A 19,574-nucleotide genomic window follows, 5' to 3' on the forward strand; every position below is an offset into this window, starting at 1 on the left:
CCGTCTCGTTGTGTCGTGGATGGGGCAGAGCCGATTAGGGAATTGTGTATCAAATTACCTCTTTTGTGTCAACCAATTTTTAGCCGAAAGAAAATAGTGTCCTTCGTTCCTTCGTAGGCAATTGAATTCCTCGATGACGTAGTAGGACGTTTGGTGGGCATCCTATACTTAGAAATGCTTAGATACGGAGTTCAAAGTGATCACATGCAGCTCAAAACATTTTTGGCATTGGATGTGCGTCAGACTCCTATTGCACCACAAAGAATTCAAATTTCTTGTTTTTTATTGTAGGTAGGATACCCCCATGAGAAAAAATAAAAAATAAAAAATAAAATAAAATAAAATAAAATGGTTGTAGGCATGGATGCAAGTTTGGACATGGCTCCTCTCTAACGACTGCATCCTCCAACAATCCATCCAAGAGTTGGGAGTGTTTGGGTACGTATTTGGGAGCGTTTGGTCATGCATCCCAACACCTGTCAATACCTAGTGATACATACCCAAACACTCCCAACTCTTAGATGGATCGTTGGAGGGTTAGTGGTATTGAAGATGATCTTTTTCCTACAAGTTTGGTTGGGACCTCCCATTGTAACTGGGTATTTAATTCAATTTCGACTTGATTCCAGGGAGTATTGGAGTGATTTAGACTTCGATAAAGTCTTGGTTTTAAAAATTGGTAATCGTATCAAATCAATTCCTATTTAATACCCAAATTTACTTCCTACATGATTCGGTTTCGATTCTTATTCTTGTTTTATAGTATATCTGTTCTAAAACATAATAGTATTATAAAAATGTAAAACTAATATCAGTAATATATATTACATCAGTATGAGGTGTATTAACATTTCTACTAAAAAAGTATATTAATGTATCAGTATTTTAATATACTAAAATATATTAGTATCCATACGATTTCAATTCTAATCCGGTTCCAATGCTAGAACCGGAAAATAACCAAGTCTGTCGCGGTTATGTTCTTTAGTTCCATATCGTAACCATGTTCTATTTTGTTTTGTTTGATTCTGGTCACATGGCACTTGTGCCAGTGTGGGGGCCAATGAACATAATCATAATCGAAAAGGCAACATCTGACCAGGAAGTGTTCTTTGCCATAAGTAAATAGGGAGAGAGATCCCTAAAAGGCAACATGACCTCTACAATAGCATAGGGGCCAATATGAGCACTAATAAAAGCATTAACATGGGTAGAATTTCCAACTTTCATTAGAGACGGAATGATCATTTCCCCCCTTATTGTGTATGGCCACAAGGGCCATGCTACCTTTTGGGCTTCCTTTTACCATATAATTAAAAAGAAAATGGATTATGTATGGGAGAGTAGAGTACATTAGCACCTCCCTTAGCCTATCTCTCTCCCCCCCCCCATGAAATGACTTATAGGTCTCCTTTGTTGTGGGAGTAAAGAGATAAAACTCAGGGAGCGCTCGTGTTTGCTACATTCTTGGATAGAGAACTCAATCCCTATAAATAAAGTATATAATTATGAAATGTTAAAAGATAAGGTCATCACGATTAACTAGGGTCAACCCGGCCCATATTAGGGTTGGACTAGATTGCATTAAGCCTGATAAAGATGGGCTTGGGCTGAGATATCTCAGCCAACCTCGGGCTGAGCTATATTTTAGAAAATTTGGTCCAACCTGAGCTGGTTGCACCCCCATATTGTAGGTTGTAGCCTTGTCAAATCACAAGGGTTTAGGCAAGGCCAGCCCCTAAACGGACCCTCTTAAATACTGGTAAACTCTAAATTGCTTACCTCCAAATATGAAGCTTGCAAGTGGAATTATGGATGCAACAGTTTTCACGATGAAACACAAAAGGAATTGAAGAAGACATGGGTGTCAGAAGTTGGCTTGCACCGATAGGCTCGGTCTAACTCGATTGGTTGAAGCCCAAGACTGATATGATCAATTATTAAACATGTCATGCTCAAGCATCGGCTGATTAGATTGTTTAAGCAAAACTAGTTGAATTATAGCCCGTATACAGATCATTTATAGCAAAATTAATCAATTAACATGTTTAAAGTTCGATTATGGGTTAACAACCAAACAACCGAATAGAAATGTGTCAATGCATTGACTTATGAGACCCGATATTTTAAACAAACAAAATTAATGCAAAACCTTAAATTGGTGGGATCAATCAGGCCTCTTGGCCCATCCTGTTGAAACCCTTTAGCAACTTCATCTACTCATTTTATGTCGAGCATCAATGAATATGGACACAAATTCCTTCATCACGCGGATTAATCACTCGTGGTATATTTAGTGCCATGTTACAAAGCATGGTATATGGCAAGAAGAAGGTACATGAAAACAGATTTTATTTCAAATCCAACACCTAGTTAAAACCAGTCAAGGCCCTTACCAATTGCATTGCGTCGCAAGTACCTTAAAAAGCTTGCACTTAAGAGGAGTTGGGAATGGGCAGGTGAAGAGTATTTCAATGAAAGTAAATTTGAAAATGATTTGTTAAAATATAAACATCTAAAGTCTTATTCGGAATTGCCTTTTACTACCGAAAAGGAGATGCGTAGGAGTACTCTTCTTTATGGTTCATGAAAGCGAAAGCAATAGTTAGGTAAACCTTTAATCTTTTGGAATCCTAGGATTATCTTTGGATCATCACTAACGATAACATAATCCAAATCCCAACTCATCATGGTATCTATCTCCAACTGGTATAATCTGCCTTTACTACTAAATCCCAAGAGACATGGAGTACAAGAAAGATCTAAACGGTGTGATTGGCAAGGGAAAAGGACAGAACTACATAGGTAATTTCGGGATTTTTTAAGATTTTTCATGAGTGATTTCATCAAAGTAGTTCAATATTTGATGATCACATATGCTCTTACCATTCTTAAAGGTTGGGGTGGGGGGAACTGTATATACTTAAAAAAGATATCTTTAATACCAATTTTTTTTGTTGGGGTTCATTTTCACGAAAAAATAATACTACGTCGAATCTTAATGTCGGGAAAATGATTTGACCATCTAATGACCTACAAGTGAAAAAATATTGTTAATATTTTTTTATTTTTTCAACTCTTATTTTTGGGGTTTTTAATGTGGGGCCAACATAGCGTTTGTAATTTGCCTATGATTACTATCAAGTATTAAGTGTCGTTGATATATATTTTGTATATTTTGTCATTAGAGATGTATAAAACTGTTTGTATCATTAAAGGCAAAGTAAAATATGGTTCCCCTCCAGGCTCCCACCCACCCCGAAGAAAAGTAACTTTAAAATTGTGTTAAACACTTAACATTAGGCTGTATTTGTTAGTCAAGAGAAGAAAATAAAAAAGTATACAAAAAAAATGTATTATTTTCTTGGATTAAGAACTTATCATTATGTTTGGTATGTCCTGAATCAAGAGAATATTCTCTCTTTTTTTTTTTTAATAAATGGTGAAATTTTCTTGTACTGCAGAAAAAATATCTTGTAAAAAGCACAAGAATTCTTTTCTTTTATTCTATTGATAGTCAATGAGGCATAATTTGTTTTTTTTTTCTTTTATTCTTTTATTATTTTCTTTTCTTCTCTTTTCTATATTCTTTTTTATTTTCATTTCTTTTCTTGGCTACCAAACACAGCCTAAGGAAAAAGATTCTCTAAACCGCCAAAGTAGGGTACAATAGTACCTCTGTGTGTGTGTCTCTCTCTCCTCTTTACATTAAATGATCGACTGTCCTCCAATATATGATGTTTTATTGCGTCGTGCTGATGCATTTTTCTATATTGCCTGTTCAAAGAACCGTTTCCCTAAATTTATATAAGCTGCACTAACAAGTTACAAAATGTTGAAGGATTGACTTGTGACTAAGTTGTGGGAGGGTCCCCAGTCAAATGAGTGGAAGCCCAAGCCTAATGCCATAATAAAATTGTTACTTACCCATATCAAACCCAAGCCTAAAAAAATCTTTCGCGCCCACAAAAATTCTTTCGCACGCACGTCTATATTAAAATTACTTTAGTGTTTGATTTTGTGTATCTTTTGGATCCGTAGCTTTAAGAGCCTGGTTTTTACCTATAGCCAAGCAATAGCGAATTGATACTATTATAATACAAAGTGATAAACGTTTGATGGAATATTTTTTAATCAAATATAGGTTTATTGCATTGTCCACTCATGAGGACTTACCCAAACTGCTGTCAAAATAATTTCATGTGATATATTAGATGGAATCCAAATCATTGTGAACCCAAAGTCATTTGCTAACTTGTCAAATTTCATAGCCTAGTTCAATTAAGGGGATAAGGTTCTTATACATGTGCGAGGGCTTAAAGAGAATGCATGAGGAAGCACTCATAGAGATCGCACTTTCATAGGGATGGATCACACTCCCCCACATAAACATTTTTTTTTCTTCAATCAAACACTTTCTTTTATAGTAGTAAACATCCCATGTACCCATGTATGTCCATACTCTTCTTACTTAAAACAACCTATTAAGGCCTTCTGCACAACTACCCTTTTCTCCCTCCAGCGGTTGAATGTTTAAATTGTTCATGGGTTTCATGTCATCAGCACACTCATCAATAAATGTAGTCTTTGGCTGCATGTGATGACAATAGAGTTATTGGCAACCAACCTCCCTCCACAGTTCAAAAAACCCACACACACAGATGATATACTTCAACAACTACTATACATTCTCCTATAGCCCTAGATTTTTAAAGCTATATATTTCCACATGGTATACTCCAATGGGACTGAAACTTGACGTGTTAGTAAGGAACACAAGGATATACTTGTCCACAAAATTTAGACCAATTTGAGCTACCACATGGTAATTGTTGGCATTTAAAATGAGCAAGTAGGAAAGGTTCTTACCGTGCATGTAGGAACCATACTCCCTGTAATCTTTTTCTTCCAAACATCATGTCAAACCACAAATGCATTATACATACCATAGTAGTTTGTAAGGGATTTAGATACCTCCAAGGGGGTGTAGTTGGAGAGGAACCAACCAGACACAAAACAAGAGAGAGAATGTGAAACAAGAGAGATAAAATATTAGTATGACACGTGGCAACGCCTAATAAGTGAGTAATTAAATGATGACGCGAACAAGTATACAAAGCTTTAACATCAACCAAAACTTATGGCTAACAATCACCGGTGTAAGAACAATTAAGAGTAAGAATAAAAAAAATTGATATACACACTAATGTTAATACATGATCTCTCATATACTCTCTCTCTCTCTCTCTCTCTCTCTCTTCCCTGACTATGTGGCTGCGTATGTATGGACCTCGAGGCACTTTCTCCCATTTGTTTATTATATTGGTATGAGAGATGCCAATATACTTGAGCAACATGTAGATTTCTCAAACAAATTATAAATATGATAATGCTAACAATCGAAAGCTCTATACATTACATAACACATTATTTGCATTAGTTTTTCATGTGTTTGTCAACATTTCATTCATTGAAGTGTGAGAATTCTATCATTCTATGTCACTACATTTTTTTTTTTTAAGAGAAAAATGGCAAGTGAAAAATAAGTTGATGTAACACATATATAATTAAAATTGAAATATAAGTATTAATAGACTTTATTTTATAGAGAAGGGATTCACCATGACATTAGCATGGAGAGAAATCCCACACACTACATCAATGATGGTGAAAGAAATGGTATAATCCACATGGCGCCACCTGGTCAAGGTCAAACTTGGATAGTCAAGCCTTGGGTTGAGATTAGCTTAGCCAGACCTTAAATTATTGTGGTGAGGATGTGTGATTTGATTTCTTCAAACATAGAGGGACCTGCAAAAAAGAGGTTATAAATAGAAGACCAGAGAAGAAGTTGGTGCTTATAAACAAGACCGTGGGGTGTCCATCGGAGAGAGAGATGGCTGAGGACATCAAAGCCTATGATGAGGTGTTTTCCTGGAAAATGGGTTCTTAGCATTGTATGGGTAACAGACAAGGTGGGATTGACATTTTCATTTTTCTTGAAAGGAAGTGTGATGAAGAAACCAGGGTTTTGCCATAAAAGGTTGAGAACACTTGGTGAGAAAATCCGAATGAGATTCTGCACAAGATGTGCTGAGGATATGTGCTTTGATTTCTTCAAACATAGAAGGACCTACAAAAAAGAGGTTAGAAATAGAAGACCAGGGAAGAAGCTGGTGCTTATAAACAATACCGTGGGGTGTCCATCGGAGAGGGAGATGGCTGAGGCCATCAAAGCCTATGATGAGGTATTTTCCTGGAAAATGGGTTCCTAATACTGTATGGGTAACAGACAAGGTGGGGAGAAGCTGAATTTTGATAGGTTGTTTAGACACTAAAGTGATATGAAAAATTTCACCATTAGCTGCAATGAAAGGTAGGGGGTGGATCATGGGTTTTCCAAAAGACTTTGGGAAGAACTTTTGGGTTTAGGATTGCGGTAGCAGCTCCTGTGTCTAAGAAGGCAATGAATTTGATAGGTTTAGCATAAGGTTCAAAGATAATTTGGACTGAGACATGAGGAAGAGAAATAGACCGGTATTGAAGAAGAGGGGGTTGGACACTGGTCTAAGTAGGAGAAAGGAAAAGTATCACTTGATGACACACCTACAAACATATAAAGACACAAAAAAAAAAAGCCAAGCAGGGTCAATTAGGGCAGCCCGAGACAAAAACCAGAGTCGATAAGAATTAAATTGAGCTAGGCTGAGCCCGACAAGTTGGACTTAGCTAAGGCTGATTTGGGCTTGGGCTGAGTTTAAAATACCCGGTCTTGTTTCACCCTTAATTATAATTAATTATTAATGACTTCTTTCATAACATGTTAATTAAAGTTAATAAATTCCAACGGTAAATCTGAGAAAACAGGGAGAAAAAGGAGTCGAAAAGAGAATCCTATTTTAAATTTTCCAAAAGGTCATAATACCATCCAGCCGCAAAAGTAGACTATTTTAAAAATCTTAAAAAGTTTTGAGTGTAACTTATGAGACCCGGCATCCTCCTCCAGTCATCGAGAGCTTATCACCCCCCAAATTTGGATGGACGGATATCTCCCCAACCTGGGATTGTAATTACTATCCTAATTTTCTAATAATAAGATTGCATTTGGTTATTATTTAAAAAAGCGTTTACTTTTGTTATATGAGAACAAAAAAATAGAATAAAATGTTTGTGATGCGTTTGGTAATGTTTTTGTTATAGAAATGACGTTTTTGTGTCAAAAATGAAAATTTTAGTTTATGTGTCAAAATAATTTTTTTTTGAACGAAATTGGAACGACGAAACTATTTTTTGTCATTCCATAAATTATTTATCGAAACACACCATATGCGCCAAACGCATTATTCTAAACTCCAGAAATGTCTTTTTAGAACATTACCAAACGCAGCCTTGGTGTTAATTTAGTGTTTTTAAAACAAAACAGGAAAAAAAAATACAAAAAATATAAAATGATAGAACAATGAAACCTTGTTCCGCATTTCTATTCCATTCAAAATATGAAAAAAAGTAAACAATTAGGGTAATAAGTAATCGTTTATAAAATAGGTTCACCAAACACCATTTTATTATTGTTCTAAAACAATATCTTGACATAAAAACTGAAATTCTATTTTTAACACGAGTCGTGATTTTTGAAACTGATAGCTTAAACAAATAAGTATTACAAACATATAATAAAAGCAAAAAAAAAAAAAAAAAAATCAAAATGATTGCGGCGGGAGTGTGGGTGGGGGCGTGAGAATTATGAGACTTGTGAGCTTCCTGTCCTTTTTCTTTTTTAAATGTCGCAGAGAAGAGAAGCTCGTCATCGTGGAAAATCAATGGCGGATTTGCGGTAGAAACTAGAAACTTTTAAAGAGAAAAACAAAGAATTTTAAATAAAAAAATAAAATATATTTTTTCGTAATAAAATAATGATAGTAAAAGTAGTAAATTAGGGTTTAAAAAAGAAAATTCGGGGTATGTCGGTGGAAAATGCAGAGTTAATAAACATATTAGAAGAGAGAGTAGTAAGGAGTGAGAGACTCTTATCATGAGATCTGATGTCTTTCTTTCAATTTTTTTTTTTTTTTTTTTTTTCTGAATATTCCTTTTTGCAGTGATCTTTGATTTGGTTTCAGTTCAATTAAATCGGATTTTTTAGTGTCTCAAGAAACGTTTTCTATTCTAGGTTCGTTTATTATTGTAGAATTTAGTTTCTTTTTTATTTGATCGAATCGAGGACGGCAGACGTTGGAGTTGGACTTCTGAAGACTTTGAAGCTTCGATCTGGTTGGTAGATTTTCTCACTATCCGTTTCCTGGTATTTTGATGCTCGTGCTGATGAAGATGACGAATGGATATCCGAGAATTACATACGTTTGAATCAAAGAAGTGGTGTTTTTAACTGTGGATTTGATCAGAAAAGGGGGTTTTGGGTTCTGGGTTCTGGTTAGTTCAAAGCTTACCTTGATTGCTGTACTTATTTGCTTTTATTGAAGATGGAATGGTATCTTTGACGCGAAAGGGAGGAGTTTTGAAGCTGGAGAGCTCATCTTTTGACTGAGCTTTTCCTTCCGGCTAAAGCAGTTCATGCGATTTCGGCGTCAGTGAGTTGAGTAAAAGGGGAAACGCTTTAGGTATGCTTAAACGCTGTAGGTATCTTCTTTCTTTATTTGAAATGAAATTTGGAGCTTCTTTGTTCGTTCTTGACTTACTTTTGGAAAGTGTTTGACCAATGTCGTATTACAGAATAGCAAATTTTAATTTTATCAATTGAGCTTCTGATTCAACCAGTAATACATTAATACGTTGTGAACATTATTATTTACTCATACCAACATGAACAACGTTGTTTAGTTACTATAAAATCCCAAACATACCTTCTTCACCTTCTAGTAGCTTAACGATATCCAAATCTCAGGCATTTGAAGTTCTTCTATAAAGACGGAACCTTAGGGGTGGAGTAATTTGGGTTATTTATGGAAGCGTGTATGGTGTTTGTATTTCTCATTGTTTTGGTAAATATTTCAGTGAGAGCATTTGTAGAAACTTACTTAATTGGTAGGGAACTGTTTTGAAAATAGATCAAATTAAATTAGCTCTTGATGCTGAATGTGACTGCATATGCATCTAAAGTAGACATTCTTTTGGGCTCTTGGCCTCAGTAGCGTTCTAAGAATTCATCACTTACAGGTTCTGATATTAAGATGGGCTGTCAGTGCTCCAAGTTCACACCATGTTGTTGGGGTTCACAGTTTAAGGGATCAGTTCTGGAGGCTCCTGAAATTGGTGAGTGGAGTGGTTCAGAGTGTTAGATTTTTCTTCCGGTTCTAGAAGGTGATCAAGCTGTTTGCTTTCATTGTGAATGAGTGGAGTGGTAGGGAACTGTTTTGAAAATAGATCAAATTAAATTAGCTCTTGATGCTGAATGTGACTGCATATGCATCTAAAGTAGACATTCTTTTGGGCTCTTGGCCTCAGTAGCGTTCTAAGAATTCATCTCTTACAGGTTCTGATATTAAGATGGGCTGTCAGTGCTCCAAGTTCACACCATGTTGTTGGGGTTCACAGTTTAAGGGATCAGTTCTGGAGGCTCCTGAAATTGGTGAGTGGAGTGGTTCGGAGTGTTAGATTTTTCTTCAGGGTCTAGAAGGTGATCAAGCTGTTTGCTTTCATTGTGAATGAGTGGAGAGGTGTGATGATTTGTTTTGTTTGTTGCAGCAGATAATGAGGAGAAAGGCGAGGCTGATGACTTGCCTGCATTCCGTGAGTTCACTTTTGATCAGCTTAGGATTGCTACATCTGGTTTTGCTGTAGAGAACATTGTGTCTGAACATGGGGAAAAAGCACCAAATGTTGTCTACAAAGGGAAGCTGGAGAATCAAAGGCGTATTGCTATTAAGCGTTTTAATAGGATGGCTTGGCCTGATACACGGCAGTTCTTGGTTAGTGTTTGTTACTTTTTTTATTTTTCAATTTTGTATTTCTTCTCATGAAGTTATCTTCCATTTTTTTTTGTATTTTTATTCTTATATGTGGGTTCGTCAACAAATTTCTTCGTCGGAAATTAGTGATTGTTCTGCACCAAAATGTGATGCGGAGTTTCAATAATGCCTCTAATTGTAATTAGATCTGTCTTATGTGCAAATTTGTACCATATCCCACCTTTAGTGTTTTCTATTTGTAATTGGGACCATAAAATGTTAGTTCATAGCTTGTGAGGTGTAGCTGTGTTTGGATCATTTTGCTTCTTTGTCTATCACAGATGCACAGTCATACCTTTATTTGGAAGTGGTTCTTAATGGTGTTTAAGATAATAAATTGGATAATAACGATGGCGATTGAGAGAAAAGTTATACTCGTAAAGCTCTCTCCACAAGAATGCATTTACCCTACATCCGCCTTGCATTGATATTATTTGATTTGTCACTGGGACATACATACCCAGGCACATTTTTCTGTGTTTAATCACTTACACTTATGGTGTTCATCCCGTTCAATGTTATGACTTTGGTACTTTCTCTTATAATTTAGGAGGAGGCAAGATCTGTTGGTCAGCTTCGCAACCACAGATTGGTAAATCTACTTGGTTGTTGCTGTGAAGGTGATGAGAGATTGCTTGTGGCAGAATATATGCCCAATGATACGCTTGCGAAACACCTATTTCATTGTAAGTTTCTCTCTACATGGAATGTTGTTATGTCCTTGCTAGCTTCTTTAGCATGTTGCACAGGCATTTTATTTTATTTTCAGACTTTGAAGTTCTCTGTGGTATGTCCAGAAATGAAATTGATGTTCTTTCTCAGATAAAGATAAAACTTATGCTACCATTTTTTCGATGTCTACCACGCTAACTCTGACAGTGGCTGGTAATTGTGAAAGCGATTTTTCTGTTATGTTGATTTATACTAGGAGCTTATTCAGATGGCAATTTCATCACTTTGACATATGTAGTCATCTCAGTCAATTCCTGATATATGTATATTGTCCTTCCTCCATCTATCTTTTACTTTTAAACATGAGATATATAGTGCCAGTTACACAGAACAAGGGAAATTTTAGAAACCCAAATGAAATTCTAGCATCCAATCTAACGGACTTTAGATTCAGTTTAGGATCAAAGGTAAAATGCACATGTTACTCACCTTCTTGGCTTAAATCTGGTCGATGTTGGAAGCCTCAAATCTGGTTATATATCTACTGCAAGTAGACAACTTGACATTTTATTCATTCTGGAGTTCTTTCTTTAATTTTGTTTCTATTGAATGGACCTTCATTTCATTTTTTGTATTTTATTTGCCTTACTGTTCCAGGGGAAAATCAGCCTATGAAATGGGCAATGCGATTAAGAGTGGCTTTACATCTTGCACAGGCTCTGGAATATTGTACCAGCAAAGGACGCCCCCTTTATCATGATCTTAATGCTTACAGAATTTTATTTGATGATGTAAGCACTGTATCATCTTTTTAATTTGGTAACTCCTTATACAATTAGGAGTTTACTTTGTTACATTCATCTCATTTTGTGTTAGTCCTGTACAGGATGGTAACCCCAGACTTTCTTCCTTTGGCCTGATGAAGAATAGTAGGGATGGAAAAAGTTACAGTACAAACTTGGCATTTACTCCTCCAGAATATTTGAGAACAGGTATTCATCCGTCTAGAAAGTTTTCATTTTCATTGGCTAAAGTGGTCATGGGGTGTTTTTTATTAATAGTTTGTTTGCATCAGGTGGATCCTATTTTTATTTTTCATGGTTTTCATTTTATATTTGGCAGTTCGGATGAATTTCTATTGAACAAATCTGGCTTTTTGTGTTTTGGTGGGGTGGGGGGTGGTAGCTAAATTGCCCACTTGATATATGATTTCACATGATTATACTTTGTCAGCTGGCTTCCAGGCTTGGGGCATTCTTTGAACTCATCCAAGCTTCCTCACCCCACCCCCCAAAAAATAATATTTTCTGTTGATCTTTATTATTTAAGACTTATATGTGAAATCATGTGATGGGGCTAGTCAAATGTCTCTACAATTATCATTGGTACTTTAGTTTAGTTTTTGGATCATTTCATGTCATTGATCAACTTTGGTTTTTATTCCCAAGTTATATTTCAAGATTTTTTATATGATCTCATTCTTTTCTTCTCTTTTTTTTTTTTCTTTTTGGATCTTTTGTTTTGTAGGAAGAGTGACAGCAGAAAGTGTAATATACAGTTTTGGCACCCTTTTGCTGGACCTTCTCAGTGGAAAACATATTCCTCCCAGTCGTGTAGGTTTATTGTCTCTCTCCATAGGCTAGTTTTTTCTTGGCAATGTACTTGAAACCGTAAGCTTGTTGGTAGATTTTGTCTATTCTTTTTTGAAGCATATGAGCAGATATAGCGGTCTATAGATGGACCTACTGGGTTGATGCGGCAGACTGGGGTTGAGGAAAGGGAACAGTTGGTGGAGATCCCCCCCCCCCCACGCCAGACATCACTATTTTTGGCATTTGCAACTAATCTGTTCCTGAAAGATTCTTTTCAGAATATTGGCTCTTGATTTTTTCTCTCATTTTTTCGTCAATGTCCAAAACATTATACTTGGGGGGGGGGGTTTGCAAACTACCCACCTAGGAGTGCATTAATGACTATATGTAATATACCAATGAGAATTTGTATAATAATGTTTATATGCAACATAGAATCCATAACAGTGCAATATGATATTATTATGTTAGTAATGGCCTAATATATAATAAACAAAGCATATGATATAATGTAAGTATATTCGTAAAAATAAAAATAAATATAATAAACATAAATCAACGTAAACTCGTGAAGTTTCAACAAGTCGACAAGGTGTGTTGTCGCCTTGGACCCGAAAAGGAGCCTGAACGCCTAAGTAGCCTTAGGGTGGCGAGACCTTGACAACTATGTTAGAAATTAGTGCCATAATATGTTGTTACTTCCATCTCAATAGAATCATGTTGGGTACTCCGATATGCTGTAACCTGCTTTATCTGGTAACTTAAGAAAAAGTTAGCAAATCCCAAGGGGGTTGCGGAGTTGGCAAGGGACTTTCGCCTTAGGAAGCATGTGGTTCTGAGTTCGACTCCTCTAACCTCCTTGGGGCCACTCACACGGGGGTGTTTTAGTACTGTTCACTGCTTTCGGTGAAAGTTGAATGGTTCTCATTCAACCCCGGTAGGACCCGGTCCATGCGGTTGTGGGGTCAGTATGAGCCTGCAGGACTAGTCAGGCAAAGGCCGGAATATCCATCATCAGCAAAAAAAAAAAAGAAGTGTTAAATGAGTGGCCTAATGGGTTCTATTGGCCATAGGCTTAGTATTTTTATGTTCTCAAAACTCAATTGTAATGAGCATATTTTGAAAGCCCATTCATGAAGGATAAATGGCCACACAAACTTAATTACTTAGTTGTATCTAGTCTAAAGTTGTGAAGTCTTGGGGATATCAATAGGTTCTTGGGGATGTCAATAGGTTAGTTTCATTGTTAGTTGTGAAAGGCCTTAACAATGTAAGATTCATTTAATATCTTGAAAAGAGTCTCAATGTAAGTCCTTGGAATTGTAAAGGCCATTTCCTTACATTTCCAAGGACTTACATTGGAAGCGGAGCTAGAACTCTCCCAGCCAATCTATAAAAGGCTGTATACATTTTAAAGAAAGTTAAGAATTTGAATGAAATTGAGTTTATACAGTTCTGTGAGAAACAGAGCTGCAGTGAGATTCTGCTCCTGGTGAGAGGTTGGGGTGGTTGGTGAGAAACTAGAGTAGGCTTGGGGTGAGACTCTTCAAGGCATATCTTTCTTCTTCTATCGTATTTCCTTTATTATGTTCAAGAAATATCAAGTACGTTTTGAAATTGTTCCATCATTTATTTAAAGGTTAGTTGAAGATATTACCTGCTGTGCTTCATGTCTAATTGAAGTGTGAAGTATCTGTTAAATCTGATCACTTTTGGGTACTGAGATTCTGTTATCTTGGACTGGTTCTGAAGCTTATTATAAGGTTCGAACAGTCTCCATCAATTTATGTGCTTCTAATGCTTATCCTGAATAATTTCTGTCAGGCTCTTGACCTGATACGTGACAGGAACATTCAGATGCTCACAGATTCTTGCTTGGAAGGACAATTTTCAAATGATGATGGGACTGAGCTAGTACGCTTAGCATCTCGGTGTTTACAATATGAGCCTCGGGAACGGCCAAATCCAAAGTCATTAGTGGCTGCTTTGACTCCTCTTCAGAAGGAAACTGAGGTCAGTTAGTCTTAATTTTCTTAATTGTGGATGATGTTTTTATAGTGAACCATTTGATATCTTCTGACATCATATTTTGGGAGGTTGATTGGATTGCTTATACATGATCTTATAGGGCCTCAATTTATAAGGACCTGCATTCAACTTTTATATGATGCACTTGTCCAGTCTACTGCTAAACTATACCAGCTTTTGCCACGTTTTACTGAAGATCCATAATTTAATTTTGCCATATACCTTTGCTTGAATCATCGGCTTCCTTGTGACAACTATCAAAAGTAAATAGTTCTTTTGTTTAGAGGACATGAGTTTTTAGGTACTTCAGATCACGGTTTTTATCATTATTTTCCATGCATGGCACCAACTAGATTGTGATTGTTTCTTTTTTGTCACTCTGTCTGATGTTGGTTGTTCTTGTGACATTGCTTTTGATCTTAGCTGTAAATTTTTTTTCGTTTTTGGTGGCCAAGTTGGTTTGGTGACCAAAATGATATTTTCAGGTATTTTAGTCAGTTTGTTTGAGAGTTTAATCTAACTTTATGTTCTAAACTTGTGTATACTTAGGTGTTTTATAATAATTACGTTGATATATCTTCATTTTACCGATAATAAGCTCATCTTATGTTTACAAATACCTTTTTTCTTCAAGAAAAGGGGGACAAAAGCACATGTTATGTTTTAGTTTTACCTACAATAAACACTTGAAGATAGTTCGTTGGGTAAATTTAATGTTTTTATTTTCTGGCAATAAGTGCATATTTTGTTTAGTTAAATAGTTTTAGTGTGAATCAAAATTGTTGAAAGCACTATTGTACTTTAGATAAATATTCATTAACTCGGATTTTACCTTGGACTCAATTTCCTAATTAAGGGGTGGGAAGAAATGCCTCACTTGATCTGATCCAGCCTCTTTTATCATGTTTCCTTTCTTTTATTTTATTATTAAAAAAACTGGCCTTCTGTTAGAAATGAAAGTACAACCATGGAATCTTGTTTTCTTCAGTCTTTCTTTTCCGTGCAATTGGTGATGCAACAACTGCCAACAATATGCAACTGCCATTTCTCCATCATCCCTTCTCCGTGACTCTGTTCAACAATTACAGTTGCTGTGTCAGGCAACTGCAACTGCCAGTGTCCACTTTCCATGCCTGCAACCACCTTCCCTCTCTCGAAAAGTGGTTGGTGATGTTGCCCATGTACTCCTTTTGGCCTGCTAAGCGGTCTCTTGAACACGGGGAGGAAATAAGGTTGCATGAAAGATCCCTTATTCGCCAAGACTTTAGGGCTTGCCGGCTCTTTGGTTTTCATTCCAGTCCTTTCCAACTTTAATTTGGCCTCATAACTAGACGCAGCCACAGTATGGTTTGGGCTTGTTGAATTTCAGAAACATCATACAAATGGAATAGGTTTTTTGTATGTGTGCGCATGTGAAATTGAATTGAGGTCATGTTTAAGTTGAATGGTTACATCTGCAGGTTCCTTCTCATGTATTGATGGGCATACCAGATAGTGGTGAAATCATGCCTCTGTTCCCCCTTGGTGAAGCTTGTTCACGAATGGACCTCACTGCCATACATGAGATATTAGAAAAAATTGGTTACAAAGATGATGAAGGAACAGCAAATGAGGTTTGTTTCTCGACATCTGTGATATTTCGAACTTTCTTGATAGATATAAAAAATTCTCTTTGGTTTTTTTGTTTTTCTAAAATTATACAAAATACAGGACCTTATTCTAGTTAATTTTTTCCCCCCCATGTTATCATATTATATTTTTGCCAGTTTCAAGCTTTTGCTTTGCATTGAGAGCCATAAGGTCAAATTGGGAGGCTAATGGTAGGTTGACTACTGGCATTGTCATCAGATCCTTTTCATGAATCATAACTCAAAGTGGCATTTTCATTCTTAGATGGCCCTAGATAGTGGAATTGAAAATCAGAATTTGTTTGGTCATTGGTGAATCGACTGGGATGAGGCTATGATGGCAAAAAGGATGACATGTAGGGCATGCACCAATGAATTCTTACCCATTGTAGTCTATGGGAATTAATGTGTAGAACTTTTGTTTTGTGTGGGTTAGTTCAACCTCCCCCCCCCCCCCCGGACACACTATTATTAATCTGGCCACTAGATTCACAGACTTCATTTAGTCACATCATTTAATGGTATGCAACGCTTATTGTTTTCCTGTGAGTATACAGTATTTTTTCACCAGTCTTGCTCACTGTTGGCTTTCTTGTCTTGCAGCTGTCATTCCAAATGTGGACCAATCAAATGCAGGAGACATTGAACTCAAAGAAAAAGGGTGATATTGCTTTCCGATACAAAGACTTTAGGGCTGCAATTGAATGCTATACCCAGGTCACGATTTGTTACAAAATCTTTCCTCGACAGATCTTTCTTTTTAAATTTTTTTTTTTTTTTGGAATGACATTTCTTGCTATGACTTTTCCTAGTTACTGTAGACTGTAGCAGTCTTGCACTTTTGCTACATAAATTGTTGGTAGGATATTCCATCAATTTAAGTTTCCTTGCTATATTGTTTCACTTTCCAAAATGTTACTGAAGGTTGGGAAGACGAAGGACCCAATCAGACATTTTAGCATCTCATTCTTCTAGATGTTAAAGAATTACATGCCAAAAATAGGAAGGATTGCCTCATTACTTCTTGTTATTGAAGAACTTTCAAATTGGAACCCAAAACTTTTTTCCTATCTTCAATTCATGCAGTTTGTGCCTGGTACATCCTTGAGGTGTACCCAGTGAGTGCCTTTAATCGTGCTTTACGTTGCAGATGAAATATTCCCCCCATTCTTAGTACATCCTCACAATGGTACTAACAGTTTTTTTTTAAATTGCAATTTGCAGTTCATTGATGTTGGAACCATGGTTTCTCCAACAGTCTATGCACGCCGTAGCCTGTCTTATCTCTTTAGTGACATGCCCCAGGAAGCTCTGAATGATGCGGTGCAAGCCCAAGTTATTTTTGCTACGTGGCATATTGCATCCTATCTGCAAGCGACTGCTCTCCGTGCACTAGAAATGGAACATGAAGCTCAAGTAGCACTCAAAGAGGCTACAGTACTTGAAGCGAAAAGAAATGCAGCTGCTGGACAATAGGTTGTCAGTGACTGGTGGATCCATGGAACTCTCAATCACTACTTATCTAGCTGCCTTTTCTGGAGTGATTATAACATCTTCTGGGCAGAATGATTGGGGCCTTCTTAGATTGCAAAAATCAATGGTACAAATAACAAGTAACCTCGTAATTTTTTTCATGCCACCTCCGCCATGGGGCAGGTTCTGTGGGTTCTTCAAGGCATTCTTGGCAAATCTTTTGGATGAGTGGTAGGTTCTGGTCATTCCTAGCAGTCCTAAGGGGAGCTTTCCATTTTTCTTTATTACTGATTGACCAGATCATTCCCCTTGGAACAGTTTATCAGTTCTTTTTTCTCAGGTCAGACATTCATTGAAATACTCTTGCAACAACTTGCATGTTTATGGTCTTGTCTGCAAGATTTTACAAAACAAAGGGAACAGCGGGGGAATGAAATTCTGTTCAAAACTTGTAATTTGTGTACAGAAACTGGTTCTGATTTGCTTTGTTGTTAATTTCGTTGCTTCTGTATTTTCTTGTTTGGGGTCGTTCCTTTTTGACGTTGAGCTGACATGTGTTTTTGATTATGTTAATAAAGTTTATGCCATGGAAAGAACTAGTATCTTGTTATCCTTCAATCAATTACCTATCCCCTCTCACGCTTGCGCAGACAAAGAGGGGGGAGAGAGAGAGAGACTTGTTAAGATCTGGCCACTCTTCTTTAACAGGAGAGTAAAGGGTTCTACGTGTTGGGGTTTCTGATGAAAGCAACAATCACACATCGGATGTGAGTATATTGGACACCCTCTGTTTTAACAGTTAAAAGTTCCTGAAGACGTGAGCAGTCCAATGTGAAGATTTATATGGATTTGGGCACTCTTTCTTTAACAGCTAAAAATTTTCTGAGGAAAGATCTTAGTTCAAACTTATGCCCCTTCGTGTAAAGATTTATAAGGACTTGGGTGCTCTCTCTTAATGGTTAGCTTTTAGGGTAAGTATCGGAATCCTAACACTAAGGAACGTAGAGGTTCCTACTTGTGAAATGTAACATGGATGTCACATTTTATCAAGGAACAAGGAGAGTTTCTTTGTATGAAAGGAATAATGATTTGTGAAGGGAAGTGAGAACATATTGAACCTGAATTATATATATGCAAAGGATCAAAGGCAGTTCATGGTTTTGTATGATAGTATCTTTGCACTACAGATTAGAACATATCTGGTTTCACTTAAGATGAACCCAAGTTTCTTTTGGATAATGAAGGGTACTGTGTATCCATTCTTGGGAAAAAGCTAATGAATTAATAGTTCATCTTATGCTCTGATATTTTGTCTTCTGTGTATGTTTAAACACCATTTGTTGGAAGGGAAAGACATCCCCTTCATGAGGTTGAGTCATCTCAGTTTTATCAATTTGCAGGCCGCCACTGGGGGGCATCAGTTTATTAGTTCGTGAGTGAACCCCCTCCCCCTTCTTCTCTCCATATATCTACCCCTATTGTATGCTGTCAATGGGCCACGATGGATTGATACCCGTTCACCATGATCTCAGGGAAATTCGATCCTAAACAGATGTATAGTGTGTTTGCTAAGTATCTACATGATTTTTTTTTTAAACAATCTACATGGTTCTCATTTTGTAAATATGGTTCGTTTTCATAATTATGGAGAGATTTAAGGAAGGAGAAAAAAACGTGAGAGTGAGGAAGAAGAGGAGGGATGTATATATACGTTACGGAAGAGATGTAAGGGCATGAGAGTGAAAAAGGATAGAGATAAAATAGAGAGAATTAAGAAATCTAGATAACAAAATAGAGGGAAGGACCGTGAGTGAGAGGAGGGAAAGAATTTCAAACGAAAATGAGAGAGAGAGAGAGAGAGAGAGAAGATAAAAGGAAGGGGGTGTGAGAGATTAAGAGGAATAAAGAAAATATATTTTTTTAAAGAGTATTTTAAGTATTAAAATAATGAGTACATGCACTTATATAATAGTATAAATATGATATATATTTAGGAAAAAGATCCCTGTCGATTTGGCACATGTACACTCCAACAGGTGCGGCCAATGAAAGGGTGTGCACGAGCCACGAACCTCTTCGACACAGGGCAATGCAATCTTTTTGCACCTGTTGTGTCTAGGCGTAGACACACGCCAAGAGGCGGTGAGGTACCTACCGTGACATGAGTCCGCGGCGCACATTTGCTGGGTTAGCTGAGGCATGGTGAGAGCTCAGAT

At 36.8% G+C, this 19,574-nt stretch overlaps 1 protein-coding gene across 4 annotated transcripts; it reads left to right on the forward strand.

The window, feature by feature from the left end:
* Positions 1 to 7,784: 7,784 nt before the first annotated feature.
* LOC122064095 (serine/threonine-protein kinase BSK3-like) lies at positions 7,785 to 17,954 on the forward strand. 4 transcript variants are annotated; one of them, XM_042627808.1, is made up of 13 exons: positions 7,786 to 8,271; positions 8,481 to 8,618; positions 9,175 to 9,270; positions 9,491 to 9,586; positions 9,703 to 9,926; positions 10,516 to 10,651; positions 11,295 to 11,428; positions 11,524 to 11,629; positions 12,165 to 12,250; positions 14,054 to 14,242; positions 15,718 to 15,870; positions 16,489 to 16,602; positions 17,110 to 17,954. In XM_042627808.1, exons 3-13 carry the CDS (start codon positions 9,189 to 9,191, stop codon positions 17,359 to 17,361), a joined length of 1,572 nt encoding a protein of 523 aa, XP_042483742.1. In that variant the 5' UTR covers positions 7,786 to 8,271; positions 8,481 to 8,618; positions 9,175 to 9,188; the 3' UTR covers positions 17,362 to 17,954. The 4 variants fall into 4 exon arrangements, with proteins under 4 accessions (XP_042483744.1, XP_042483742.1, XP_042483741.1 ...); XM_042627807.1 differs by having other exon boundaries at positions 7,786 to 8,618; XM_042627809.1 differs by having other exon boundaries at positions 7,786 to 8,618; positions 9,706 to 9,926.
* Positions 17,955 to 19,574: the final 1,620 nt, after the last annotated feature.

Source organism: Macadamia integrifolia, unplaced genomic scaffold, assembly GCF_013358625.1.
Source record: "Macadamia integrifolia cultivar HAES 741 unplaced genomic scaffold, SCU_Mint_v3 scaffold1517, whole genome shotgun sequence".
NCBI lineage: Eukaryota > Viridiplantae > Streptophyta > Magnoliopsida > Proteales > Proteaceae > Macadamia > Macadamia integrifolia.

Excerpts from the sequence above, each read along its gene's own strand:
- LOC122064095 (XM_042627807.1), top strand. The coding sequence starts at position 9,189 with ATGGGCTGTCAGTGCTCCAAGTTCACACCATGTTGTTGGGGTTCACAG. Across the intron at positions 14,243-15,717 it reads CTCTTCAGAAGGAAACTGAG|GTTCCTTCTCATGTATTGAT; the intron begins GTCAGTTAGTCT and ends TTACATCTGCAG. Across the intron at positions 16,603-17,109 it reads CAATTGAATGCTATACCCAG|TTCATTGATGTTGGAACCAT; the intron begins GTCACGATTTGT and ends TGCAATTTGCAG.